The sequence below is a fragment of the Crocuta crocuta genome, unplaced genomic scaffold (genome assembly GCF_008692635.1).
Source record: "Crocuta crocuta isolate KB4526 unplaced genomic scaffold, BGI_CrCroc_1.0 scaffold415, whole genome shotgun sequence".
Taxonomy (NCBI): domain Eukaryota; kingdom Metazoa; phylum Chordata; class Mammalia; order Carnivora; family Hyaenidae; genus Crocuta; species Crocuta crocuta.
The window spans coordinates 1,072,641-1,098,914 of record NW_027531525.1 but is presented as its reverse complement, the minus strand read 5'-3'; the positions used below and the strand labels follow the sequence as shown (position 1 = coordinate 1,098,914).

Genomic DNA, 26,274 nt, shown 5'->3' with positions numbered 1-26,274 from the left:
TGTGGCCAATACTTCCACAGGGCAGAGGCTGAATCAAACTTTGGAATATAAATACATAGCTTTTAAAGGTTAACCTGGTTCTAAGAGCGAACACCTAACTTCTTAATTAAGTTTAAGAACTACACACAACCTTCTTTTCTGCACTGGGAGAAGGTGAGAAAAGTTTTACATGAAAGGACTACCCTATGAAAACACCCGTCCTTTTATTTACTTCATCCTTCACACTTCGAATGCAACACGAGTTGCTCTGGTCCTGTAATGCTTTTAAAGGAAAGGCCGAAAACACCTCTCCAGGGACTAAAAATAGACACACATAAATAAAACTGCAGCTTAGGAAGAAGGTATCTGTAACCATGTAGTCGCGCTCATTCATCCCAGCTGGAATACAAAGGGGGAACCCTCTATTTAGCCGATTCCAAAAGCAAGGATGCAATCCCAAGCCCAAGGAAATGTCAACATCTCAAGTACAGCATCCAACATCTGGCGGCGTCTCCTGTCCACAGTCACTGGAGCACCTGCCTCTTCTGATGGAAGCTCTAGAACAGTTTCTCACTCGATTTCCACCCCCTCTCCCCCACGCTTACACACAGTTTCCCTCCTACACACAATCTGTTGCTTTTCTTGGGGGCTCCTCCGCCCTGCCTCAATCTCCAATAGTTTCTGCCTACTTGGAGCTAGATTGCCTGGCTCGGCGCTCCCAGCGCCGATTTCCTGATACTGCCTAAGCATTCTTCCAGCGCGTTTCCGATTATGCAAGATTTCCCCACAGCACGTACAACCACCTCCCTCAAGCGCTCCATCCTGCCCAGGCCTAATTCCCATCACAACCCTCCCTCAGCCTCCTTCCATCCTCTCCATCTGTCTTTTAACTCCAATTTTCCACCTTCCTTCAAAACGTCCTCTTCTTTCCCAAAGTGGGCAGTCCATAAATGGGGAATCATCGAAGGAGGGTGTTTGTTGTAATAGGGGGGTACAAGCGAGTGCGCGGGGGTCGGCGCCGAGAAGGGATGACGCAGGAGGGGGAGGGAGGTCTCCAATGACTCCCACCCCCAACAAAATCCACAGTTCCCTAATTCCTCAGCAATCCAAGGAAAGCGTCACATAACCCTTAAACATGTTTTAATCCCATGGCACCTCTTCCACATTTTTATTCAATTAACCCCATAACCAACTTGGATTCCACCTGCCTCTCACACCAAGTAACTCCCCCAATTAGACCTCTGTTTACTTCGGTTTTCTTTACTCCTTTCGGTTTCCCTTCTACCCCCACTTTCAATCTCCATCCCTTCCTGACCCCACTGCTTCAAGTTCTCAAGTCGGTCTCCTCGAAGACAGCTAGTGTTTTCGAGAGCCTCCCTTTCCTCCATCCAATCCATCCTCTCCTCAGACTCCCCATGCCCGCTCAGAAAGCCCTGAGCGCCCAGCGCCCGTCCTCCCCACCAGCAGCTCCTCGGACATCCCCAGTTACAGGTGCCCTCCCAGGTCTCGCCCTCGTTCCCACCGCACCGCCTTCATCGGCCCTCTGCCCACGCCCCGCCCTGATTACCTGAGGACGAGGCGCAGGAAGGGACGCTGGCATCCACCGATGAAAACCCGACCGTCGACGGCCCCGAGGAGGCCGACGCCATCTTGGCAGCCCCCTCCCCCTCAGAGGCCTCGCTCTTTCAATCGGGCGCTTCCTCTTCTCCGAGTCGAATTTTCTCCACGTCTCCTCACAGAACCCGCGTTCTGCGGGCCGCCTCCCTGCCCCCTCCGGGGCCTCTCTCAGACACGTCGGGCTGGATCCTGAAACCGCTCAGGGCCGCACCATTTGGCCGGCATAGGGGAAAACCCGTCTCGCACCCTCTCCGCAACTTCAACAGTTCGCCGCGGGGGCTCCTTTCCCCTTTCACCCAGGAGTGGGCTCCAGTCCGCCGCCGCGACCCCGCGTCCGAACTTAACCACACCTAAAGAAATAAGGGGGCGTGAAAAGTCCCGGCGGAACAAATGCCCCCGCCCCTCCTCCCTAGCCACAGCCTGTTTATCGCCCAGCCTCACTGCTCCTCTCTGGGTGGCCAGGGAAATCCGGGAACTGCGCACGCGCGTAACCTTTCCAGCTTTCCAGCCCACTCAATGGGGAGGAAGAGAGGGGCCCTGAGAGCCAATCGGAAGGCTGCTATTGGTCACATGACGCGGGCTCACGCCCTAACGAATCCACAGGTCGAACACAAGCTCTTTCCGGACTGGGGACCAGCCCTACGGTGGCTCGGTGGGTCCACTGGAGTTCGGCTCTGTTAAAGGACCCGGTTGAGTTGCCGGAGCTCAGGATAAGAGTAGGCCCCTTTGGCCTTCGATTTTAGAGCCCAGGGAAGAACTCCTGACCGAGGCGCTGTTGTCAAGTCAGCGACGTTAAGCCCTTGAATATCACAAAACATCACATGCAACTCTTCTTCCGGCTTTAGTGCTTCGTTTACTGTTTAGCTTAACGTGCGTGCATGTCTTGCCTTCCTGGGAATGACATTCAAAACATCTACACTTTGCTTCAAGCTCAATGCTGGGCACAATTACGAAATTCAGTAAATATTTGATAAATGAATGTTTGAGGACCTCACAGAGAGAGCCACGGAAGAAGACCCTATCACAATCTTTCTGCGATCCAAGCAAACCCTTAGCTTATGTTAATCAGTGCACCAAAGTGCAGAGAAATTCCCCATTCTAGTCCAGTGTTCAGAGTAACTCTGCTCAGTTTTAATAAAGTACCTTGGAGATCGTGAAACTAGGTGGGAAGCTGAAGACCTAGCTGTCTCTCCCTGATCGGACGTAAGTTGCTGAAAAGCAAACTGTTTCACTCTTGTATCCCCAACGCCTCCCCTCTTGTGATTCTGCACATGGTAGCGGCTCAGTAATTATTTGTGGAATTAATAAATGAAGAGAAATGGGGGGGTGGTCTTGGTTCTGCAGCCCCCAACATGGCCTGGTTATCCTCTATCTGGGTGTCTTCCGGATTCTAGAAAGGGAACCTAGCTACAGACAGACCAGAGTCTACCACTGCCTATTTACCTCTGCCTTCTACCCGTCTCTCAAGATAGAAATAATTGTTTCCCTGCTGCCACCTGCTGGATTATTCATGTTCCATTGGATACTGAAGGTAGGGAAACGTTACATGATTGGGTTGCCATTTCATTCGATAGCAATGGAATTGAATGACACTGAAGTATTTTACAGCTGCCTATACATATACCCTTCCACTCAACGAACAGTACCGGAAAACTGTTCCAGGTGGGAGCAGGGGGTCTAGCCCAGGATTTGGCTCATAGGTCTTCAATAAATACATATTTATTGAATAAATTATCCTTGTTTCCATAAAAGGCATGGAGTTGCTACCATTTCCTGAGTTATTTTAGAAATCAGCTGGTGTAGAAATAAGCTGTTTCTGATTTAAAAATTGGAAATAGACCCATAAAGCCCTGACTCACACAGGCAGTAGTCAAATAGGGGGATCTTTTCCTGGGATGTGATCTATGAATTTGATTTCAGCCTTCCCGAGAAGAAGAGATCCCTGTTTTGTAGCTTCTTAGGGGTCTTTTTTCTCTTTATGTACCATAAAATGGCTACTATCACTCCTACTACCTGGTATTATGTTAGTCTGATGACTTGTTTGTCTCCCTCACAAGACTGAGTATTTCATGGCAAAGATGATATCTTATCCATTTTTATATCTCAAGCATTTTCTGTCTCAAGCATCTTTGTGCCTGGCACAAAGTAGGTGCATAATACATATATTATTGTTTTATTGTCTCCTGAATATACGAATGAATGAAGGCAAAATTCAAAAGTGGGGCCAGGGGCATCTCTCATCTTTTCCCCCTATACATTGCCTCTGCCTCCACTCCCACTCAATCCCTGGGGTGTCCTCTGAGTCACAGAGGCACTCTTACCCAGTAACATTCCTGGCATAGCAAACCTGGGGTGACGTGGCAGGGTGTGGAAGCAGAGGCGTAGCAGGCCATGTTGGCTTGGTGCCCCCAAGGAAATTGAAAAGGGAGTTCACCAATATAGATTTAGGAAAAGCAGAGCAATCTGGTGATCTCAAAATAGGGCCACACAGGGGCACCTGGGTGGCTCAGTCGGTTGAGTGTCCGGCTTCGGCTCGGATCATGATCTCACGGTTGGTGGGTTTGAGCCCCATGTCAGGCTCTGTGCTGACAACTCAGAGCCTGGAGCCTGCTTTGGATTCTGTGTCTCCTCCTCTCTCTGCCCCTCCTCCACTCATACTCTGTCTCTCTCAAAAATATTAAAAATTAAAAAAAAAATAGGGCCACACATACAAACTTGACAGAAATAATGTGTGTGTGCACACATGCACACATACACACACAGAGCTTTATTAACGTGATCTTCATATCTTAGAACAGTCCCAAAGGTCAGAATGGAGGGGACTGGGGCAAGCAAGATCAGCATAGACACAAAATAAGAGGATGAGTGCCTTATTCATTCAATTAGTCACTCATTAATTCATTTATTGAATTCACGTTATTCAGTCCCGACGATGTCTAGGCACTGAGAGTTCCTGGTATACACAGATGAAGATAAAATCCTTGCCCTCAAAAAGATCACAGACTAATGAGAGAGGCAGACCCATAAATCATCCAAGTAAAATGTAGTAGCTGCCAGCATAGAGTATGTACAAGTGCTATGGGTTGACAGTCATATTTTCAGAATAAAAGATAGGAAAGAACTGATACAGGGTCTTGACAATACTACAGACTATTGGAGATTGGGACTATTCTAGAGAAACGAGGCAGCATGATCCCTGTGGCTATGGAAACTGTGCCAGGAAGAGAGCCTGGCAAGTGAGAAGATTTCAGTGTCTTATAAAACCAGAATTTTGCCAGGTAGACAAATAAGGAAAAGGATCCTAAGGAGAAGGAAAAGCAGGCAGGCACGATGGAGAATTATTAATCTTTCTAACAACTTTAAAAATGAAATATTATTCATCCCACCTTATTATTTTTTTAAGCAGGTTACACGCCCAACGTGGGATTTGAACTCATGACCCTGATACCAAGCGTCATGTGCTCTACCCACTGAGCCAGCCAGCGCCCCTAGTTCCACTTTACAGTTGAGAACACAGCAACTTAACCAAAGTCACACAGTTAAAAGACCTAAACTCAAACTCAAACTCAAACTCAGGTATGGCTGGCTCGAAAGCTATGTTCTTAACCACACTACTATTCTGCCTCAAGGATTTTGAACTTTAACCCGTGGATGATAGGAAGCCATTAAGCGCCTTTAGGCAGAAGAGTGTGACTAAGTCTGGATTTTAGAAAGGTTCCTACTAGACGCAGAATGGAAAACAGACTGGAGCAGAGGTAGATTGACCTCTTTTAAGTGAAAATTTGTTGACTCCTAAATTCTGGACTTAGGGCAGTGGGACTCCTGGAGTCACCGAGCCCCATCATCCCACGGTCCAGGTCCGTGCGTGCTGCAATGGGGGGCTTGGTGGCGGTCTCCGCGCCCCCCAGTGGGCGGGGCTACAGAGTGAAGAAGGCGTGGCTGACGGGACTAGGAGCCTCTCGACGCTCTGCTACTTCTGCCTGCAGACTACTGGCTTCCGCCGCCGCCTACCACCCGCAGGTTGTGGTGTCGAGCGCCGAGCTCCGATAGCAGCGCTGGGTGAGGGGCCTCTGATCACGGCTCTGTCTCGGTGGGCGGTATGAGTTTGGCTGGGGGCCGGGCCCCCCGGAAGACCGCGGGGAACCGGCTTTCTGGCCTCCTGGAGGCAGAGGAGGAAGACGAGTTCTACCAGACGACTTATGGGGGTTTCACAGAGGCAAGAGCTGGGTCCAGGAAGAGGGAGGGGAGGAAGCTAAAGGGAGTCCTGAAAGGAGAAACCTCGGACAAAGAAGGGGGCGGGGAATGGAGACGAGCCCCGGTAGCTCATCCTCGCGGCGGGGTGGGAGAGTCGGGACGTGGCGGGGGTATAAGATAGAGTCCTAGAAGGTAGAGCTCTAGGTGGGGTTGGAGGGATCAGGGATGGAAGGGTCTCCCGAGGCACCCCCGCGTATGGCAGGAACCGACGTGTACTTGTCTAGTTGCGTATTTCACCGCATCCCTGACGTCTAACGTAACGCGAGCTTCTCGTAGTCACGCGTTGTATATTCGTTGGCCCACTGTATGGTTCTTCACCTGAAACATAGAAAGGAATCTTTAGGAAAAAAAAAAAAGAAAAAGAAAACAGGGGCGCCTGGGTGGCTCAGTCGGTTGAGCGTCCGACTTCGGCTCAGGTCATGATCTCACGGCTTGTGGTTGGAGCCCCGCGTCGGGCTCTGTGCTGACAGCTCAGAGCCTGGAGCCTGCTTCAGATTCTGTGTCTCCCTCTCTTAGTGCCCCTCCCCTGCTCACGCTGTGTCTCTCTCTAAGAAATAAATAAAACGTTAAAAAAAAAAAACCATAGAGGAGCTTAGCCTATGCTTTTTTTCAGCTTTCAATTATCAACGTAAATGCCTCGATAACCTTTCCTTTACTGCTCTAAAAAGTGTCCCATTTATTATTTCCTTCAAAGAATACATTTCAGATTCTAATTAGATTTGGTTTGCCTACTTGTTTACACTATCCTGTTAGGTTGTAAGCTCTGCAAGGTTAGAGATGGTCTGTTTTGTTCCACAGTATATGTCTAGTGCCTGGGCTAGGGCCTGGATTGGATTGGCACTTTTACCGATTGGATCTGTCCATTCTTAAGATAGCCGTTGAGAAGCTAGGGTAAACCAACTACTGTGATAGGTTTAGGGAAGCAGAGAGTATTAAAAACAACACTTTGCTCTTACCTACACCAGACCTCAGTGGGGGAAGCAGCTGGATTAACCGTTGGAATACTGTTGCATAAGGAGTAAAATAAGCGGTATGGATAGGGTGCTGTGGTAACTTGTGGGAGCCAGAGTCGTTGGTAAGGATGGGTATCCAGGGGACAGTGGAAGCAGGCAGTGGCTGTATGAACAGCAGTAGGGCTGAGAGCAGGGTAAGGAGAAAGATTAGCCCACTGAGGGGGTGGAGCAGATGTGTAAAGGTATGGAGTCTGGGTCTCTCGTGCCGCATGTCTACTCATTCTCCAGCCCTAGAAGGAGAATAAAGATTGGTAAGGCCGGAGAGAGCAGGCATGGGCCAGATCATGGAGGGTATTGTGAACCATGTTAAGGAGTCTTGCTCTTCACCCAGAGTACTGAGAAGATTCATCCAAGTTCGATGATCAAACCTGTACTTTATATATTTTTTAATGGTTATTTATTTTTGAGAGCGAGAGAGTGTGAGCAGAGGAGGGGCACAGCGACAGGGAGACACCGAATCTTTTAAAAAATTTTTAATGTTTATTTTTGAGAGAGAGAAAGAGAACAAGCAGGGAAAGGGCAGAGAGAGAGGGACACACAGAATCTGAAGCAAGTTCTGACTTGTCAGCACAGAGCCCAATACGGGGCTCGAACTCACAAGCTGGGAGATCATGACCTGAGCCGAAGTCAGTTGCCTAACCAACTGAGCCACCTAGGCACCCCTAAATTTGTACTTTAGAAAGTCCATTCCGTAATGAGGAGAATGAGGGAGGCAGTGGGAATAGAGAAACGTGAGTACTAGATTTCAAGACAGGTTAAGGAAATTGAATCCACAGGACTTGATGACTGATTGGGAGTCATTACTTACACAGCTATAGTTTAAAATAGAATGTTCTTGTCCCTCCCCCAAAGGCCATTTTCCTATTCCTGTCATTTTACGAGTCGTTATTTAATATGTACCCTTCATGCTTCCAAAAAGGATTAAAGGAGGCTTACATATAAACAAAAAGTAGGAACAGTAAAAATAGAGACAGATCAGAAGTAATTGTACCAGGAGTCTCTGCTAAAATGGTAATAGCAATTGATACTAAATTTAGCTGTGAGCTTTCTGGCAGCTAAACCCTGAATTTCCTTTTTTCAATAAGAAAGAAGCATGTATGTTCTTTAAGAGAGAAAAGTTTACTTTACTCAGCATTAAATTCTAGGATGAATTGCATCCTTATGTAAGAAGTATAAAATAACAGGGTTTCAGTAGATGATGTAGAAACATTCTCTTACCTAGTCATCTCTATTAATGACTCTCAATAAAAGCCAAAGGAATGGTTGTAAATCCCTAACTTAGTGCAAGCATTTTGGACACTAAGCTAGTGTGTAGTTGAACCACCATTCGCTGGTGAGATGACTTAATGCGAGGTTAGGGCTGAGGGGATTAATGTGTTCCCAGGCTGTCTTTCACAAGCATCAGTTGGGAGGAAATAATGGTCATCAGTGAAGGATTGAACTCTGGCTAGCTTGGAGTGTCAACTGTCTGTGCTACTTGCTTTGGCTGCATATGTACCAGATTAGCCTGTTGGCCTAAATCATTGATTGAAGGGAGAGCCACGTGTTTGAGATGCCACCCCTCCCAGTTGACTCCCCTGCCCCCAAGTGTGCTTTTCCCTTTATTTTTTAATGGGGCTGCCATTCTAGACCCAACCTGTACCCTCTCAGTTTCAATTCTAGGCCCCCTGCTCTCTGCTCAGCTAACCACCTCCGGAACTTTCTGAAACACTCCTTGTATACAGTTTTCCTATCTCCCCAAATCTTCATTGGCTTCCCATTACTAGTACTTATACCCAATTATTTTTCTGTTCCAACACACCTGAGGAATGAGACCTATTTCTCAGTAACTTTAGTTTACGTCAACAGTGATTATCAGTCCTGGGACAAGTAAAGAGGGAGAGAAGATTGAGGATCCCTGGCCTGCAAATTAAACTCATGAATTTATCAGCCTGATATGTAAGTTTCTCTGTAGACTGAATGCAACCTTTTCAAGTCTTATAGGGCAGTCAATAATGTTGGAAGAAGGCTTTGCTGGGGTCAAAGGTAGTCAACTAGGAAGATTTCTTGCCCAAGACAAACCTGCTTTACTTAGGTCTAAACCTTTATTCCATAAATAGGGTATTCACACTGTTGCTTCTGCATCTTTGTCCTTGCTGTTTCATCTACCCATGTTTACCTCTGCCCTCTTGGCTGTCTGAACACTACCAGCATTTTATTTTATTTTATTATTTTTTTTTTAAGTTTATTTATTTTGAGAGAGAGAGAGCGCACATGGGAGAGGGGCAGAGAGAGAAAGAGAATCCCAAGCAGGCTCTGCACTTTAGTCGTGGAGCCCATGACCCGAGCCGAAATCGGGAGTCGGACACTTAACTGACGGAACCACCACGGTGCCCCTAAATACTACCGGCATTTTAAACCATGGCTCAAGTCCTCTTTGTTAGAGTCTCAGCAAACCGCGACTTGACGGCCAAATCTGGCCCACTACCTGTTCTGTTCTGGCCCTTCACAGGAAAAGTTTGCCAACCCCTGCTCTAAAGGAATAAAGTCTGAAGTTTAGGCCTTCCCGGACCATCAATCTAAGCAAGTGTGCCTTCCTTTGAGCTTCTAGAACACTTCAGTACCATTTGACACCTTATGTGTTGCCTTGTATTCAAACTGCTTTTTATAATTATATTCTGTCCCCTGACAGACTGAGAGACCCCTGAAAGTAAAGACCAGATCGAATCTTTTTGTGTCCCAGCACTTAACACTGTGTGCTACAGGTGAAGGGCAATCTATCGATAGTGAAAGGGGTGGTGCTGGAGCCAAAGGCCATTGGCTAGAAAAGCTTCTTGCCTGAGAAAATTGAAGGGCTGGGTTGGGAGGGAGAGTGGGGCAGCTCTTATCAGGAAAGCACAGAGATTCTGTTCTGGAGGGGCACTGATGACTCCAAAGACAGTGAGAACCTCATCTCCTTATGTCCTCAGGAATCTGGAGATGATGAGTATCAAGGGGACCAGTCAGACACAGAGGATGAAGTGGACTCCGACTTTGACATTGACGAAGGGGATGAACCATCCAGTGATGGAGAAGCAGAAGAGCCCAGGAGGAAGCGCCGAGTAGTCACCAAAGCATATAAGGTGCACCTGGTTCTCTTGGGCTCCTGTCATTTCCCATAATTGCTCTTCTGCCCTTCACAGCACTCCCCACACTAGTCCCATTTTCTGCAGTGCTACTTTTCTCTTCTTAAGATCCTCATCTCTCTCCTTATTCCTTCCGTTCCATGGGGTCTGATTCCAATCTGTCCCCAGGAGCCTCTCAAGAGCTTGAGGCCTCGAAAGGTCAGCACTCCAGCTGGTAGCTCTCAGAAGGCCCGAGAAGAGAAAGCACTGCTGCCGTTAGAACTGCAGGATGACGGCTCTGACAGTGAGTGTGGGGCTGTTTGGGTCAGTTGACAAAGTTGGAACAGAACGATAAAGTATTATATCAGTGGCAAGTTTACTGAGGTTGACAACTGTACTATGGTTATATAAGGAAAGCCTTTAGTCTTAGGAAATATCCAGTGAAGTATTTAGGACGTGTGCAACTTAAATCATTTGGGAAAACACACACAATGCAAATGGGGCAAAAGGTTAACAGGAAGTGATCTAAGCAAAGGATACATAGGTACTCTGTGGACTCAGCTTGCAACTTTCTTATAAGTTTGAAATGATTTCCAAAGAAGAAGTTTTAGAATTAAAAATAAAGGAGGTGGAGGTGAATTCAAAGATCTCTTCTTTTCTGACTTCTTCCCCAGGTCGGAAGTCCATGCGTCAGTCTACAGCTGAACATACACGACAGACATTCCTTCGGGTACAGGAGAGGCAGGGCCAGTCACGGCGGCGGAAGGGGCCCCACTGTGAGCGGCCACTGACCCAGGAGGAGCTGCTCAGAGAGGCCAAGATCACAGAGGAGCTCAACTTACGTTCACTAGGTCAGTCTGTGGTTTTGAGAATGGTGGGCAGAGGGATGAGGAACCTTAGGAAAATGGAGACTGAGGGACCTGAGCAGCTAGGGGGTTGGAGATCCAGAACAAGGGAATCAGAGGAAGGAAATGGGAGAGTGAGGGATTGGGAGCAAGGAGTGAGGCTGTTTGTTGGGCTCCAAAAAATAAGTTATAGTGAAGAGAAAGTATATTGGTATAAAATAAGAATTGAATAGAACTGAGTTCACATCCTAGTTCTGCTGTTCAGTTTCTGGAAGACTGTCGACAAATTACCTAACCTGCTTGCACCTTGCTGTCCTGGTTCACAAGGTGGGGTGTTAATGCCCGCTTTAATAATAATCACGAAAATCAAAATTCATCAGAATTAGTTCACAAGATGAGCTAAAGTAAAAAAAAAGTTTTTTAATTTTTTAACGTTTTTTATTTATTTCTGAGAGAGAGAGACAGCATGAGGAGGGGGAGGGTCAGAGAAAGAGGGAGACACAAAATCTGAAACAGGCTCCAGGCTCTGAGATAGCTGTCAGCACAGAGCCCAACGTGGGGCTCGAACCCATAAACCCATGAACCGTGAGATCGTGACCTGAGCCAAAGTCGGCCGCCCAACTGACTGAGCCACCCAGGCGCCCCCAAAATTCTTTAAAAGCCCTTCAGTTTATGTGCCAAGTACACAGTTACGTACCGTATGTAATACATTGTACAAAACATATGCTTCTTTATAGGGTATTGAGAATTTCAGATCATGAGAGGTACAGGAGGGAATGGCAGGTTACACGCCTCTTGTCACGTGCTTAATCTGGGGCATACTTCCATTGAGTAAAATAACACACAGAATCACCTAAAATATATAATTTGTTCTCTCTTTCTCCCGGTCCCACCCCACCACCACCCGGACCAAATCTTTCTCTGAATCTTTTGTTTTTGATCAAGCACATATAGTTAAACGTGTATGACTCAAATGCAGAGTTGAATATTGTTTATGCAGAATATCTGGGACCTGGGGCGCCTGGGTGGCTTAGTCGGTTAACCGTCCGACTTTCGCTTAGGTCATGATCTCGCGGTTCGTGGGTTCGAGCCCCGCGTCGGGCTCTGTGCTGACTGCCAGCTCAGAGCCTGGAGCCTGTTTCAGTCTGTGACTCCCTCTCTCTCTGACCCTCCCCTGCTCACGCTGTCTCTCTCTCTCTCTCTCTCCTAGAGATAAATAAAAATTAAAAAAAAAAACATTAAAAAAGAAAAAGAATATCTGGGACCCAACCCATTCCACTTTTTATATTTCTCAAATTTAGACAACTCCTGAAGAACATGATGATTGAGAAAAGATTTACTTCAGTTTCAACATCTTCAGGGTGTATTTTCCTGACTGTTTTCATTATATTGACTTTAACATCAGATATTTAATCTTTGATGGTAATTCAGTACCTTCAAACAGTAGCTATCCCTCAAAACAAACCGTCACAAACAGCGAGGTGACCTTGATGTCACTGTAATTACAGTCCTCATCCTTTGACCATGTTGGCTGGTTTGGGCCGCAGTGAGGAGGGTAACTCCCGGGCTTCTTGTACCAGTAACTGACATTGGAGACCCTGTAGAAGCAGGTTCTGCAGGGGGGACAAGAAGTTCAATTTTGAACATGTTGAATTTGATGAGTCTTTGAGCAATCCATGCAATGCTGAGAGTTCAGTGTACACAGCTGGGCTTGGACCAGAGATCTAGGCTGGAAACTGAAATTTGGAAGTCTGTAGCATATGGATAGCATTGATGACATTAGCATGGGTCAGATCACCCAAGGAGAAAGCATGGGGACGAGAAGACAGAGGCTGAAGAGAATCCGACAGATGTACAAGAGGGGCTCAGCAGTGGCCAGGATTTGGAGAACTCCAGGAGAATTTATCTTAAGAATGTCAAGGAGGGGCACCTGGGGGGCTCAGTGGGTTAAGTGTCTGACTCTTGGTTTCGGCTCATGTCATGATCTCACAGTTCATGGGCTTGAGCCCCACGCTGTCAGCGTCAAGACTGCCTAGGATTCTTTCCCTCCCTCTCTCTCTGCCCCGCCCCCCCAATAAATAAAAAGAAAAGAAAAAAAGTGCCAAGGAAAGAGAATATTTGGGAGCAAGTCTCTGCTGAATGTTACAGAGATGCTATTCAAGAGAACTGACAAGTGTCCATTTGTTTTGATGACAAGGATGTCAGAGATGAACTTACGGAGCACTTTCTGGAGACCATACCGTTTTGAAGCGGGCTGGGGAGCCAAACTTTTAAGCTTGTCTGTGAAGGGTGGGGTAAGGAGTAAAACTTGTAGGGTCTGGGGTCAATGTAGAGTTTTCCTTGTTTGTTTTATTCAAAGATTGGAGGAACTCCGTCTTCGGTGACAAGCAACTAAAAGTTTTAATGATAGACAAGAAAGGATAGTTAATAGTGTGGGTTTTTGGAGAAGTGGGAGGTGGAGGGAGTGGGGTAGCTAGAGTCCAGGTGGAAGAATCGGCCTGAATTATGATGAAGGGAGACAGGATGGCTTCTAGTGGAGGTTTGTAAACCCGCAGTAGGACATTGGAATGGTTCTCATCTCCTATCTTTTAGGCACTGTCACCTGTCAGGTGTTGGCATAGAGTTGGAAGCTTGAGGAGAATGAAATGTGCTTGAAATAGTTCAGGGGCACCTGGGTGGCTCGGTCAGTTAAGCATCTGAGTCTTGATTTAGGCTCAGGTCACGATCCCAGGGTTGTGAGATCAAGCCCCGTGTCAGGTTCTGCGCTGAGAATGGAGCCTACTTAAATTCTCTGTCTCCCTCTCCTCTTCTCCACCACACACACGTGTTCTTTCTCCTCCCCCAAAACAAATGAAAAGAAGAAAAAGAAAGAAAAGTAATAGTTGAGATAGAATTATCTGCTGGCGTTGGGGAGTCTGTGGAACTGGGGAACATGCATTCATGGCGGCTCCGGTCTAGTCTGTTGCTGTGGTGTTTCTCCAGGAGCACTCAGCAATCCGGGTCTGGGCCAGGGAGTTTAGATTGAGCAGAGTGACTGAGATGATAGATTGAGGAGCCTAACCTTGATTTAAGGAAAATGGAGGGCACCTGGGTGGCTGAGTCAGTTAAGCGACCGACTTAGGCTCAGGTCATGATCTCAGAGCTTGTGAGTTCAAGCCCCACGTCAGACTCGGTGCTGACAGCTTGGAGCCTGGAGCCTGCTTCAGATTCTGTGTCTCCCTCTCTGCCCATCCCCTGCACATGTGCAAGCGTGTGCTCTCTCACTCTCGAAAATAAATAAATATTAAAAACATTAAAAAAAAAAGGAAAGTGGAAGAAAAAAATACAAGACTGGAAGGGGCTGCTAGATAGTGAGGAGAGATCCATGCACGGGAGGTATCAAGGAAGGACAGAGGGTATCTAGAATTGTGGGGCAAAACAGCCAAGGCCTAAGATGTTGTGGCCAGAGCCTGGGATTTTAGTGTTTCAGAGCCGGGGGCAGTGCCCAGCAATGACTGAGTGTAGGCCGTAGCTGTAGTGGGATGGAGCAACGAACGTGTCCTGGACAGGAAGGTTGTTAGGAGATGGGATCGGTAAACTGTGGCGATGGGATGTGGAAGGTGCTACCCATGTGCACTTTGAGGTCACCAGGGTGATGTAGGATGAAGGGAGTCGAGTGGAGAGAACAGTGGAAAGCGTTGCTTTAGTCTTCAGAGAGGGAGGGAGGGAGTTAGAACACGATCTAGCCTGGCGGCGTACGTCTCCAGAGAGAAGTGGGTTTGCGCGTGGGGAGAGAAGCAGTGACGTAAAACTGCGGTATGGACTCAGCAGGACCCAGGCACACCCTGCATGGGACGTGGCAGGACAAGAGACCTCCAGCAGAGGGCTGCAGGGAGAGCCATGGCCTTGGCATGACTGGCTTCCAGGAAGACCGGTTGTGGAAGGAATTTGGAGTGAGGAACTTGAGGACATAGATGAGTTGGCTGATTATAGAACAGGAGTTCCAGAAGGTACAGGGAAGTGTTCAAAAGGGGAAGGGTTGGAAGGTTGGCCGAAGGGAAGGAAAGCAACGTTACCAACCAGAATTCCAAGTACGAGAGAGGCTAAATCATCGGCGGGGTTTCCAGAGCACACTTTTCTGGTCAGACTTTACCTAGAAGTTTGGACCGCGTTTAAGAAACGGAAGTTTGGAGTTCATTCAAGAGGGAAGGGATCAGGAATATTTTGACTTATTGAGCATTAACAGATACTTGCTGAGTGCCTGCAATGTGCACCACACTGTGTGGCCCTGATAATATGTAGGTAATATGAGTCCCAGTGACTGCCCTTCAGGAGGAGACCTGTGTGCCAGCCATGAACTGCCATAGAGCAGTGCCACTGTCCAGCCAGGGGACTGTGGTGAGTTAAGGGGAGCGCTCAGGAGNGCTGAAGTCGGATGCTTAACCAACTGAGCCACCCAGGTGCCCCTCCTTTTTTTTTTTTTAATGTTTATTTTTGAGAGAGAGAGACCGTTTGAGCGGAGGAGGGTCAGAGAGAGGGAGACACAGAATCGAAACAGGCTCCAGGCTCCACGCTGTCAGCCCAGAGCCTGACACAGGGCTCGAACTCACAAACCATGAGATCATGGCCTGAGCCGAAGTCGGACGCTTAACCAGTTGAGCCACCCAGGCGCCCCTCCTTGTTATTTTTCTTTTAAGAAGGACCAGAGGGGCACTTGGGTGGCTCAATCTGTTGATTGTCCGACTCTTGATTTCAGCTCACATCATGATCGCGGGGTTGTGGGATCGAGCCCTGCGGCCCTGCGTGGAACATGGAGCCTGCCTGAGATTCTCTCTCCTTCCCTCTGCCTACCCTCCCACCCCCGCCCTGCACTTGCACCTGCATGTGCTCGCTCTCAAAAAAAAGAGGGACCAGAAATCTCTGTATTTAAATGTAATTTCCTCATTTTCAAATGTTAGTAACTAATTCAGACTTTTCTGTAACATGCAGTACAGATCAAACAAAACACTGAAAGGGGCCGCCAACGTGCAGCCTCTTCCACAGACTGTGAAAAGCACAGTAATGGAAGTGTCCTAGGCAGGGGGTTGGTAAAACGAGAGTGTGTCTCAAAACCATGTTACATGGGAAATGGTTCAGGGAATGGGTGTGGTGATCTGCCTCAGGAGAGAGACATGGACACTAAGTTCAACTATGTAAAGGACTGTGATAGGGAAGACAGATTAGACATGTGTCCTTTACAGCTTGACAAGGTGAAAGAGTGTCATCAGGCAGTATATTCCAGCTCGGAATGGGGAGACCTGTGTCGTGTGTCATGGAGACGCCCAAAGACGCAACGCGCTGCTGTGGCTGGGAGTGAGTGGGCAGGGCGGTGTAGGGAAACAGCAGGCTCCTCATCCAGAGTCCCTTCCAGCTCCAGAGTCCTCCTGTCTGGGTGCGCGAGGGACCAGGCGGACGGGAGGCATGGGCTGAGAGGATGTCGGGGGCAAGTGGAAGGTGTCAGAAGCAGGAGGTGCTGGGGGCCTCAGGGTTCGTGTGAGTGGCTGGACGGCTGGGAAGGTAATTGAGCGACCTCGGGCCAAAAGGGATCTCACCTCCCCCTCATTTCTCCCTTTGACCCTGAAGAGACCTATGAGCGGCTCGAGGCTGACAAAAAGAAGCAGGTGCACAAGAAGCGGAAGTGCCCTGGGCCCGTGATCACCTATCATTCGGTGACAGTGCCGCTGGTCGGGGAGCCAGGCCCTAAGGAAGAGAACGTGGATGTGGAGGGGTGAGTACGTCGCAGGGGAGAGGGGGAGAGAGCCGTCTCCCTGACGTCCTCCATTCTCCTCACACAGCTCTCCTTCAGGGCCCTCCCTTCCTTGTTTCTTCCCAGTCTCTCTCCCCTCTCGTGGCAGTTTTTCCATCCAGCCCGGCCTGCTTTTCCCTGTCTGTCACTGAATCAGTTCCCTCAGAACGTCGCCATCATTCTGCCTCCTTCCTCTCTTTCCTCATCTGTCCCGTCACTGTGTCTGTTCTCTCCCCTCAGAGTTTTCATGTTTTTTTTGTCTCTCCCCTCAGACTGGATCCTGCTCCCACTGCTGCTGCACCGACCCCCCGCGCTGGCGCCGGCCCCGTCGTCCCTCCTGCTCGCTGCTCCCGGACCTTCATCACTTTCAGTGACGATGCGACATTCGAGGAGTGGTTTCCCCAAGGTCGGCCCCCAAAGGTCCCTGTTCGGGAAGTCTGCCCCGTGACCCATCGCCCGGCCCTGTACCGGGACCCTGTGACAGACATCCCCTACGCCACCGCGCGAGCCTTCAAGATCATCCGTGAGGCTTACAAGAAGTACATCACGGCCCATGGCCTGCCGCCCACGGCCTCTGCGCTGGGCCCTGGCCCGCCCCCTCCCGAGCCCCTCCCTGGCTCAGGGCCTCGAGCCTTGCGCCAGAAAATTGTCATCAAATGAGCTGTGTGGTCCTTCAAAACCTCTTTCCTGCCCTGCCCTTACTGTTCCACCTCCTCTCCCTGCTTCTTCCCTTGGTTATCTCTGAGCTTTGCCCAACCCTTTTCTGTCTTTCTTCCCCCCCTTCCCCGTCCTATCGGTTTTATTTGTGTTTTTTAATCTAATAAAAGAGAATGATCCCCTTTGTCTGGTGTGTCTTCTAGAGTTGGGAGCAAGAAGTCTTTGTGAATGTCTGAGTATATATGGGTCTTTTTTTTGTTTGTTTAATAGCGTTTATTATGCGCTGCCCTTTTTAAGTTGTAAGTATTCACTCCACCGGCTGGATTATCAACACCTTTAAATTAGACCTCCGAACGAAATTCTTACACTCACCTTTATATCCGCTGCTTTGAATGTAGCAAGGCGCCAAGTAAGTAGGAACCGTGTGATTCTCCTAGATCCGTTTCCAGGGCTCTGGCTCACATGCAGGGAGGGAAGGAAGTGCCAGTGCCATTAGCGGCCACTAGAGGCTCTCAGGGCCGGGCAGGGTATGGGGGCTGTGTATATGTGATCTCCCACTACCCCCCACCTGGCTGGAGCTAAAATAATAAAATGCTGAGCTCACTGTTCCCCCACCCTCTCCCGGGCGCCGGGCTCCTCCTGCTGCGGGGACGGTGCTCCAGTACCACTGACAGACCAACCGACAGAAGGGGAGGTGAGGAGGCAGGTGGCCACCAGGACTGGTAGGTGGGGAAGGCAGGGGGCTTATGCATCAGGGCCTGGTGGGAGATGGGAGGAGAGGAGTGGCTCCTATTGGGAACGATGTGGAGTGTGTCTCCGTCCCTCGGCGTACGCTTCTGCCACCGTCCGTCCTATCCCTTAACTATAGTTTACACTGTCAATGCAAGTACCTCACACACGTTCCGGATCTTTCACAATCAGCATGGTGTGTATGTGTAGCTTGTATGTATTGTGTATTGTTGTCCGTATCGTAAAAGATTGTGCAAGTTTAATCTTCCCACTGTTTTCAGAGAAACTTTGTCGCATTTAGAAGGTATTTCCCACCCATTGGTCCGGTGTCACCTTCCCGTCCAAAGCCAGGGACAAGTTATGGGGACTCCGTCCCTTCTCCTGAGACCATACCATCTTCCCCCAACCTGGAATTCCTCCAGCTCCTCTGAGCCCTTGCTTTCACTTAGGATTTAGAGTTTTGGCCAACATAGAAAGCAAAATCTTGATTCCCCCACAATAAAAGAGGAAATGAGGTAGGGTAAGAGAACTGTCTCTTTTCCCCTTTGCTTCCTTAAATGAGTTCAGGAAAAAAAGAGTGGATTATGGGGAAGAGAAGAGGAATTTCCCTGAAGCTCTCCGTATGTCCCCCTCCCCGTCAATAGGAACTGGGCCTGGGGCCAGCAGTGTTGGCAGGGCCCCTGGCAGCTGTGCTTGGGCAAGAGGCACGGACGGGCGAGGCTACAAGGGAGCGTGCTGCCAGGATCTCTCGGTCATACAGCGCGCAGACAAATCCAGCCTGGCTGCCTGGGCCCCCCAGCCAGAGTGGCCGAAGGTGGGGAGGCAGGAAGAAGGAAGCTCTGGGTCTAACTGAACTCCCCCTGTTCCCAGGCCCAGCTAGGTTTCTCACCTCCCGGACATCAAGTTCATTGTTCTGGCCCCTGGCTAGTGTCCCGCTGTGTCTGTGTCTGTCTTTACATTATCCAATCACTTTCCCCATGTCCTCCAGGCTCCGTGAGTGCCACAGAGTGGGGAGGGGGTGGGGGCCATCATGTCATCGTATCAGAAGGAACTGGAGAAATACAGAGACATAGATGAAGATGAGATCCTAAGGACCTTGAGCCCTGAGGAGCTAGAGCAGCTGGACTGCGAGCTACAGGAGATGGACCCCGAGGTAGGGGCTCTTGCACGGGGAACCAGGGGCCGTCTCCAGGCATTTGGGAAGCGTGATGGGCCCTGGATGGCTGAGATCGGGGCTGCCTACAGGGCTTGGAATCCCAAGAGGGCCCGGGAGAAGGTGTCTGTAGATGTTCAGGGAGCCCTGGAGGTGCCCCAGATCAGAGGGTCTGACTCGCTCCCCAAAATTCATCCCTAAGAACATGCTCCTACCAGCTGGACTAAGACAACGTGACCAGACAAAGAAGAGCCCGACGGGGCCACTGGACCGGGATGCCCTTCTGCAGTATCTGGAACAGCAGGCACTAGAGGTCAAAGAACGTGATGACTTGGTGCCCTTCACAGGCGAGAAGAAGGGTATGGAGACACTAACAACCATGCCGACCGAAACCCAAATGGGTCGTCTCAAGTGTTCCCCCTCCAGCTTCTAGCTGCCCGGGGACCTGGCCACCCTGAAACACACATGCCGCCTTTCACTCTTCAGCTTGTAGAAGAGATTAGAGGACCCGGGAGTCCCGAGCTGGTAGAGGACTCCAGCCTTCCGGCGGCCCCTAGTGACCCAGAACTCTACCTCCTGGAGAAGGAAGGGAAGCTAGAGACCAGAATCTTAGGAGGAATGACCTTCACCTGAACCATCCCTCATCTCCCCATCAGGGAAACCCTATATTCAGCCCAAGAGGGAGATTCCTGTCCAGGAGCAGATCACTCTGGAGCCTGAACTGGAAGAGGCCCTGGCCCATGCCACCGATGCCGAAATGTGTGATATTGCAGGTGGGTGGCCGTGGGAAGTTAAGGAGGGTGGGGAGATCCGGGGGCGGGGGTGGGACCAGTGAGGAAGGCCCTGAACAGGACGTGGATGTTAGAGAAACCTCAGGTCACGGTTTTAAATTTTTGCTTGTGTATTCACTCATTCATTTTTTAATCCAATGAATTCACATCTCAGAGACAAGTTTACAAGGGTGCCTGGATGGCTCAGTTGGTTAAGCGTCCGACTTCAGCTCAGGTCATGATCTCACAGTTTGTGGGTTCGAGCCCCGCATCGGGCTCTGTGCTGACAGCTAGCTCAGAGCCTGGAGCCTGTCTTTGGATTCTGTGTCTCCCTCTCTCTCTGCCCCTCCCCTGCTCACGCTGTCTCTCTCTAACTCTCAAAAATAAATTAAAAACATAAAAATTGTTTTTAAAAAGAGACAAGTTTACAGGGATTACAAAGCAGATAAAAGTAGAACTATTCTGGCTGGAAACAGGAGGAAGTCTGACAGACTCCCTCACTCTTTTCTTTTTTTTTTAATTGAAACACCGTTGTTTTTCCCTCCCTCACCCTCTAGGGGCTCCTTAGGGACCTTTCCTTAGCCCTGTCTCAAAGTTTATTTTTTAATTCTTTTTAAGTCTATTTAGTTATTTTGAGGTGGGGAGGGACAGAGAGAGAATCCCAAACAGGGTCCATGCTGTCAGCACAGAGCCCGATGCGGGGCTTGATCTCGTGAACCGTGAGATTATGACCTGCGCCGAGATCAAGAGTCGGACGCTTAACCGACTGAGCCACCCCGGCGCCCCCTCATCTCAAAGTTTTAAAAACTACCACCTAAAGCAGTTCACAGAAGGAAACCCTGGGACCTAGGCAGAGTGGGAGGCTCTTTGGAAGAGTGGAAGAAGTCAGGCTTTAAAACAGCAACAGAGGGGCCCCTGGGTGGCTCAGTCCGGTAAGCGTCTGACTTCGTCTCTGGAGCCTGCTTCAGATTCTGTATCTCCCTCTCTCTCTGACCCTCCCCTGCTCACACTGTCTCTCTCTCTCAAAAATAAATAAAACATTTAAAATAATAATATATAAAAATAAAACTGCGACAGATTCAGAATGAGGAGGGAGGGGGATTCGGAACGAGCCCCTTCTTCTCATCCCTTGTCCCCCCCCCCCAACTCTCTCCAGCAATTCTGGGCATGTACACACTGATGAGCAACAAGCAATACTACGACGCCATCTGCAGCGGAGAAATCTGCAACACCGAAGGCATTAGCAGTGAGTGTGTTTGAAAGCAGGGCGCCCAGGGCTGTTGGCAGGGGGTCCCGAGGTCTGAGGAAAGGTAGCAAAGGGTGAAACGGGACTCCTGGAGAGGACATGGTACATAAGTAATATGAGAACCAATGGGGCGGAGATCGTGGGGGACACGTTGGGGTTTCCTTGCGGCCCTCGCCCCCAGGTGTGGTGCAGCCGGACAAGTACAAGCCAGTGCCAGATGAGCCCCCAAATCCCACAAACATCGAGGAGATACTAAAGAGCGTGCGAAACAATGACAAGGAGCTGGAGGAGGTGAACCTCAATAACATACAGGTATCTGACCCCTATCCTCCATTAATAAATGGGGTGACTATGTGAGTGCCGGCTACGTGGGCCCCTTAGCCCACTGTCTCATCCCCTCTGACAGGACATCCCGATACCCATGCTAACCGAGTTGTGTGAGGCAATGAAGACAAATACCTATGTCCGGAGCCTCAGTCTGGTGGCCACAAGGAGTGGTGACCCCATTGCCAATGTAAGGCAACCTGAAGTCCCTGGCCCTCTCCCCATACCTTCACATGCACCCCTGCCAGGGCTGTCAGAAGGGGTGGGGCTGGGGGTGCTGCTCCCACCGCGTAATCTTAGGATGGCCTGATGCAGACTCCTACCCTCAGTCCTATGACTTTCAGCTCAGAAAAGCTCAGATTGTCTTCTCAGCGAGCCACGGTCCTCTCTACCACCCCACCAACTCCACCCCGCGGTCAGCCTCCCTGTGTCCCCTACTCCCTTCTGTCTCCCTCTAGCCCCACCTACAGCTCCTCAAGGACCCTCTTGCTCCTGTTCTTTCTCTCCTCAGTCATCTGTGAAACTGTCCCCTAATCCTAACCCAAGTCCTTACTACCCAGGCGGTGGCCGACATGTTGCGGGAGAACCGTAGCCTCCAGAGCCTGAACATCGAATCCAACTTCATCAGCAGCACAGGGCTCATGGCCGTGCTGAAGGCAGTTCGGGAAAATGCCACACTCACTGAGCTCCGTGTAGACAACCAGGTGAGCTTTCCCTCCCCCTGGTCTTTACATTCGGCTAATATTCACGGAATCTCCTCCCTGAGGCCGCCACGGGGTCAGGATCCCATCTAATCTTGCTGGAATCTCTTCATTGTCTCTTTGAGGGGTGCCAAGGTCAGCGCCTCTCATGACCCATTCTGATGAAACGAGCTTTTTTGACCTCCCAAAAGGTTGGTGGTGTGGGGCGGTGAACAACACAGAGGGGACGCTGACCGGTTTCCTGTCTCCCTCCCCCAGCGCCAGTGGCCTGGCGATGCAGTGGAGATGGAGATGGCCACCGTGCTCGAACAGTGTCCCTCCATCGTCCGCTTTGGCTACCACTTTACACAGCAGGGGCCACGAGCTCGGGCAGCCCAGGCCATGACCCGGAACAATGAACTACGTGAGTAAATGCAGACATGCTGTTTGGGGGAAAGGGCAAGTAGGTAGTAGAGCCTTCTGGAACCTGACTTAGTGACTAACAGCCTAGGGTACTGCCAAAGAAGCAGTATTCACATGGCAAGTTTAAATCCCGTAAGTGACCAAAAAGTAGATAGAAAAGTACCCCCCTGCCTCCAATTTATACCCGTAGGAAGGTAAAGAAGCTAGACATACCCATTTGGAGGCATAGTATTTTTACTTGCCATGTCATTTCTTATTTTGTTTTGTGAATGTGGGGTGGGCATGCTCGCTGGCCTAACACACCACCTCTTGAGGAGTCTGGCCAAGGACTTGGAGAGAAGAGCACCTTTACAGGAAGTAAGAGATGGAACAGAAACTTTTGTTTACGGTTTCCTGTTACAGGTCGCCAGCAAAAAAAGAGATAACACTACCTTTCCCTTTACCAACCGGAGCTGGAAGCCCCTGAATGCTAAAAGCCTCATCTCTCCCCCTTCCTGTAAATAAAGGCCCTTCTGTCCACTCTGCCTGCCTCCTTCCTTGGGCTCTGGGGTGGGAATCTTGGCGCTAACCCCCAAGGGCTACTGCCAGTTCATCAGGGGATTATTTATACTCTGGGGATCAGCAGGCAGGGAGGTTCAAGTTACTAGGAGGAGGTGGGGGAGCTCCCTCCCTTGGTGTTCCCCGTCCCCCTGTCCATTCATTTAGTCTTTTCTGCTCTCATAGGGTGCCTACCCCAACCCTTTTTCCAGATGCGGCCAGGTCCCCCGGCGCCTACCCACAACCCTCATGTGATTTGAAGGAGGAAAGGACGTTGAGTGGAGGCGGGGAAGAAGGCAGACAACATGAAGGGCAAAGACCTCCTTCTGACAGACTTATTAATAGGGCATTGGGCTACGTGCAGCTGACGCTTGGCATGACATTGGTAGAGGTGGGGGAAGGGGCAGAAGTATGGGGAGCCATGGACATTGCAGGGAAGAACTGGCCAGGCTGAGAATGCAGATTGGAAATCCTGAAATGGAACAAGGAAGGAGACTCGAGGAAAATTCGGCTCCCAGAGCCCACTGAAATTTATTTGTGAACTGAGGGGGGAATGAGGGTGTCAGTCCAAGGGGAGATCAGGGGGTTCCTCTTCATCAGAGTCAAACTCAACATTCTCATCTTTTACCCATCGACCTTGTCCATCTGGGATCCATCCAGAGCTGGAAATACCAAAGAAAATAGAATAGGTCAGGAAAAGAGGTTTAAGACATTAGTAGGGAATAAGAAAAAACAACTGAGAGGGATTGAAAAAAGGAGAGTCGGAGAGAAGAGGGAAAACTTCAGGAAGGTGATTCTACACACTCACCTTCGAAGGGTGAGGTAATGATCCAGGGCGCGTCTTCTCGTGGGGCTCATGGGTGCGGGGGGTGAGACAGCTGCTGACTCCTCAGCCTGTGGGCCAGCCCCAGGCACGGGTTCCCTACTGATCTTCCCGCTCTCGGGTTTGACCTCTGGGGGTGGCAAAGGGGAATGGGAGACAGAGGGACGAGGGGTTTCTGGTCTGGGTAGAGAAGAATCAACGTCTGTAAAAGCGCTAAAGGAAAATGGCCAATTCTCTTACGACTCCCACCCCTGACAGCAGTGCCTTCCTAAACTGCTTCCCTCGAGGGCCACCTGGCTGGCTCAGCCGTAGAGCACGCAACACTTGATCTCAGGGTTGTGGGTTCAAGCCCCACATTGGGTGTAGAGATCAGGTAAACATAAAAATCTTAAATATAAATATATAGTACGTATATACATATTATATAATTCTATATGTTTATTCTATATGCGTAGGTACTATATATACATATATAATATGTGTCTATGTATTATATGACATATATGTAATATATACACATTATGTAATATGTATATATACATGTATAATATGTATGATAATGTATAATAACATTATTATATATCATATATATATATATGCTGCGTTCCTTAAGATGTTTTAGTGAATGTTCTGCATAAAAAAGAATCTTGGAATGAAATGAATTTTTTAAAGGCTAAGTTAAAATTTTTTTTTAAGTTAAAATTTTTTAAGTTTTTTTTTAATCTTAAAACTTGGAAGAGCCCTTAAAATATACTAATATTACTATTCAAATTAGGATTACAAAGTGCCATTTTCCAAACTTAAAAAAAAATTCTCTTTTTCCTGAAACACCAGTTAACGTCCCTGGACTTCTAGTATTCCTGAGAATGCAATCTGGAACACAATCCCTTTAGAGCCTCTACTCCTCTGCCCCTCCCTCCCTATGGCTTTCCTACCCCCACAGACCTGTACTTCCGGCGGCAGCAACTGTTGTAGTGAGGGGCTCTGTGCAGAGCACTTTGGGTGGTAAGTCGGGTCTGGGTTAGCAAAGGAGCCTGGTATGGAGAGCGGACACAGAGTCAAAAAACATTTTTTTTTAATGTTTTATTTATTTCTGAGAGAGAGAGAGAGGCAGCGTGAGCAGGGAAGAGTCAGAGAGAGAGGGAGACACAGAATGTGAAGCAGGCTCCAGGCTCTGAGCTAGAGGTCAGCACAGAGCCGGAGGCGGGGCTTGAACCTACTAACCATGAGATCACGACCTGAGCCCCCCAGGCGCCCGAGGGCACAGAGTCAAAACCCTTCAAGCCAAAAGACCCACCAGAAACACGCTCTCCCCACCCTGCTCACCTCAGCTTTGGTCTCTGACCTCCATTCGTTCTGCTGTCTGGGATTCTGCTCTGTCCCCTTCCCTGGCTGCTTCTTGCCGTAGAAAAGCTGCAGGCCTGAGGAGACGGGGGAAGAGAATTAAAAACAGGGAAGCAAGAGTGATCTGCAGAGATCTGGAGGATTTACTCTCTAAGCCCTGTCTTCCCTCAAACTTACTGGACAGATGTTTCTTGCCTGCACGGTGGGCAGTCAGCATGGCCAGGGTGTCCAGGACGGGTCGATGGGGACAGATGGCACAAGCAAAGCTGGAGAGGAGGAAAGAAGATATTTGCTCCCGAGGCGGTGGGGTCTCGGCTGTAAGTTCCACCTTGACCTAGCAATCAATCCTAGATACTCCAGCTCTCCGCCCACGGCCCGATAAAATTTTATTGAGCCTCCAACCGCAGGACCCTCAGGCTTGATCACTCCTCGTCCTCACCGTCCATCCCGCAGCATCAGCGCCTCATCCTCTGGGATGTAACTGGCCAGCAGGTCCCCGACTCTTCGTTTCTACAGGGGGATCGGCGGGTTAGGAGAAAGGGACGGACGGGAAACAACAGGGACGAGGATTGGAAGGGAATGAGGACCATGCGGCGGTGGGGGGGGGGGGCAACAGAGACCCCAGGGAGGAAAAGGGGTCGCTACCCAGCTCTGGCAGCTCCCTCCCCACCCCCCCCCGTTGCCAGAGCAACAAAACAGCTCTTTCACAGGGCAGTGAAGCTGCTCCTGACGCTCCCCTCTAGCGCTTACTTTGAGCACATTGAGTTGATTCCAATCGTCACCTTCCCTCTTGAAAGACATTACGACGGAGTCCCAGGAACGAGCAATTCTCCTGGGCCGCCTTCGCCTCTCCTTTCAGGCCACCGTAGCAAGGATGGGGCGTCTCCTTCCCTTCGGGTTCCTTTCCGGTTGGCCTCCTCCCTTCCCTGCGTGCACAGCGCCCTCCGCCAGCCGGCCCCCGCTTACCGCCGGGACCGCACTTCCTACGCTGCCCGGCGACGGCGCACGCGCGCGGCATTTTGGGAAATGAAGT

General features: G+C 49.6%; 4 protein-coding genes across 5 annotated transcripts in view; 2 read left to right on the top strand and 2 right to left on the bottom strand.

Annotated features, from left to right (window-relative positions):
* The window catches only part of PIP5K1A (phosphatidylinositol-4-phosphate 5-kinase type 1 alpha), a 33,894-nt gene extending 31,849 nt beyond the window's left edge, over positions 1 to 2,045 (bottom strand). For both annotated transcript variants that reach the window (XM_077772537.1, XM_077772538.1), the window contains exon 1: positions 1,547 to 2,045. In XM_077772537.1, coding sequence (XP_077628663.1) covers positions 1,547 to 1,628 — 82 coding nt within the window. In that variant the 5' untranslated portion in view covers positions 1,629 to 2,045. The remainder of the gene's footprint in view (positions 1 to 1,546) is intronic.
* A 3,560-nt stretch (positions 2,046 to 5,605) lies between these two features.
* Positions 5,606 to 17,396, top strand: VPS72 (vacuolar protein sorting 72 homolog). Its single transcript, XM_077772602.1, has 6 exons — positions 5,606 to 5,812; positions 9,812 to 9,964; positions 10,136 to 10,250; positions 10,621 to 10,797; positions 16,393 to 16,537; positions 16,828 to 17,396. The coding sequence occupies exons 1-6, from the start codon at positions 5,696 to 5,698 to the stop codon at positions 17,213 to 17,215; spliced, it is 1,095 nt and encodes a 364-aa protein (XP_077628728.1). The 5' UTR covers positions 5,606 to 5,695; the 3' UTR covers positions 17,216 to 17,396.
* Positions 17,397 to 18,971: 1,575 nt separating this feature from the next.
* On the top strand, positions 18,972 to 23,017 carry TMOD4 (tropomodulin 4). Its single transcript, XM_077772599.1, has 9 exons — positions 18,972 to 19,094; positions 19,297 to 19,453; positions 19,751 to 19,867; positions 21,021 to 21,110; positions 21,292 to 21,422; positions 21,517 to 21,624; positions 21,995 to 22,138; positions 22,394 to 22,538; positions 22,940 to 23,017. The coding sequence occupies exons 1-9, from the start codon at positions 18,972 to 18,974 to the stop codon at positions 22,960 to 22,962; spliced, it is 1,038 nt and encodes a 345-aa protein (XP_077628725.1). The 3' UTR covers positions 22,963 to 23,017.
* Positions 23,018 to 23,575: 558 nt separating this feature from the next.
* On the bottom strand, positions 23,576 to 26,217 carry SCNM1 (sodium channel modifier 1). The gene is made up of 7 exons (XM_077772510.1): positions 25,992 to 26,217; positions 25,681 to 25,751; positions 25,419 to 25,507; positions 25,224 to 25,318; positions 24,843 to 24,931; positions 23,883 to 24,077; positions 23,576 to 23,736 (listed from the first exon to the last, which is right to left on the bottom strand). Exons 1-7 carry the CDS (start codon positions 26,040 to 26,042, stop codon positions 23,637 to 23,639), a joined length of 690 nt encoding a protein of 229 aa, XP_077628636.1. The 5' UTR covers positions 26,043 to 26,217; the 3' UTR covers positions 23,576 to 23,636.
* Positions 26,218 to 26,274: the final 57 nt, after the last annotated feature.

Coding starts and splice junctions, on each gene's coding strand:
- TMOD4 (XM_077772599.1), top strand. CDS start 18,972: ATGTCATCGTATCAGAAGGAACTGGAGAAATACAGAGACATAGATGAA. Junction 19,454..19,750: donor CTTCACAGGCGAGAAGAAGG/GTATGGAGACAC, acceptor TCTCCCCATCAG/GGAAACCCTATATTCAGCCC. Junction 21,111..21,291: donor CAACACCGAAGGCATTAGCA/GTGAGTGTGTTT, acceptor CCTCGCCCCCAG/GTGTGGTGCAGCCGGACAAG.
- SCNM1 (XM_077772510.1), bottom strand. CDS start 26,042: ATGTCTTTCAAGAGGGAAGGTGACGATTGGAATCAACTCAATGTGCTC. Junction 25,508..25,680: donor CTGATGCTGCGGGATGGACG/GTGAGGACGAGG, acceptor CCTCCTCTCCAG/CTTTGCTTGTGCCATCTGTC. Junction 23,737..23,882: donor CATTACCTCACCCTTCGAAG/GTGAGTGTGTAG, acceptor TGGTATTTCCAG/CTCTGGATGGATCCCAGATG.
- VPS72 (XM_077772602.1), top strand. CDS start 5,696: ATGAGTTTGGCTGGGGGCCGGGCCCCCCGGAAGACCGCGGGGAACCGG. Junction 9,965..10,135: donor TAGTCACCAAAGCATATAAG/GTGCACCTGGTT, acceptor ATCTGTCCCCAG/GAGCCTCTCAAGAGCTTGAG. Junction 16,538..16,827: donor GAGAACGTGGATGTGGAGGG/GTGAGTACGTCG, acceptor CTCTCCCCTCAG/ACTGGATCCTGCTCCCACTG.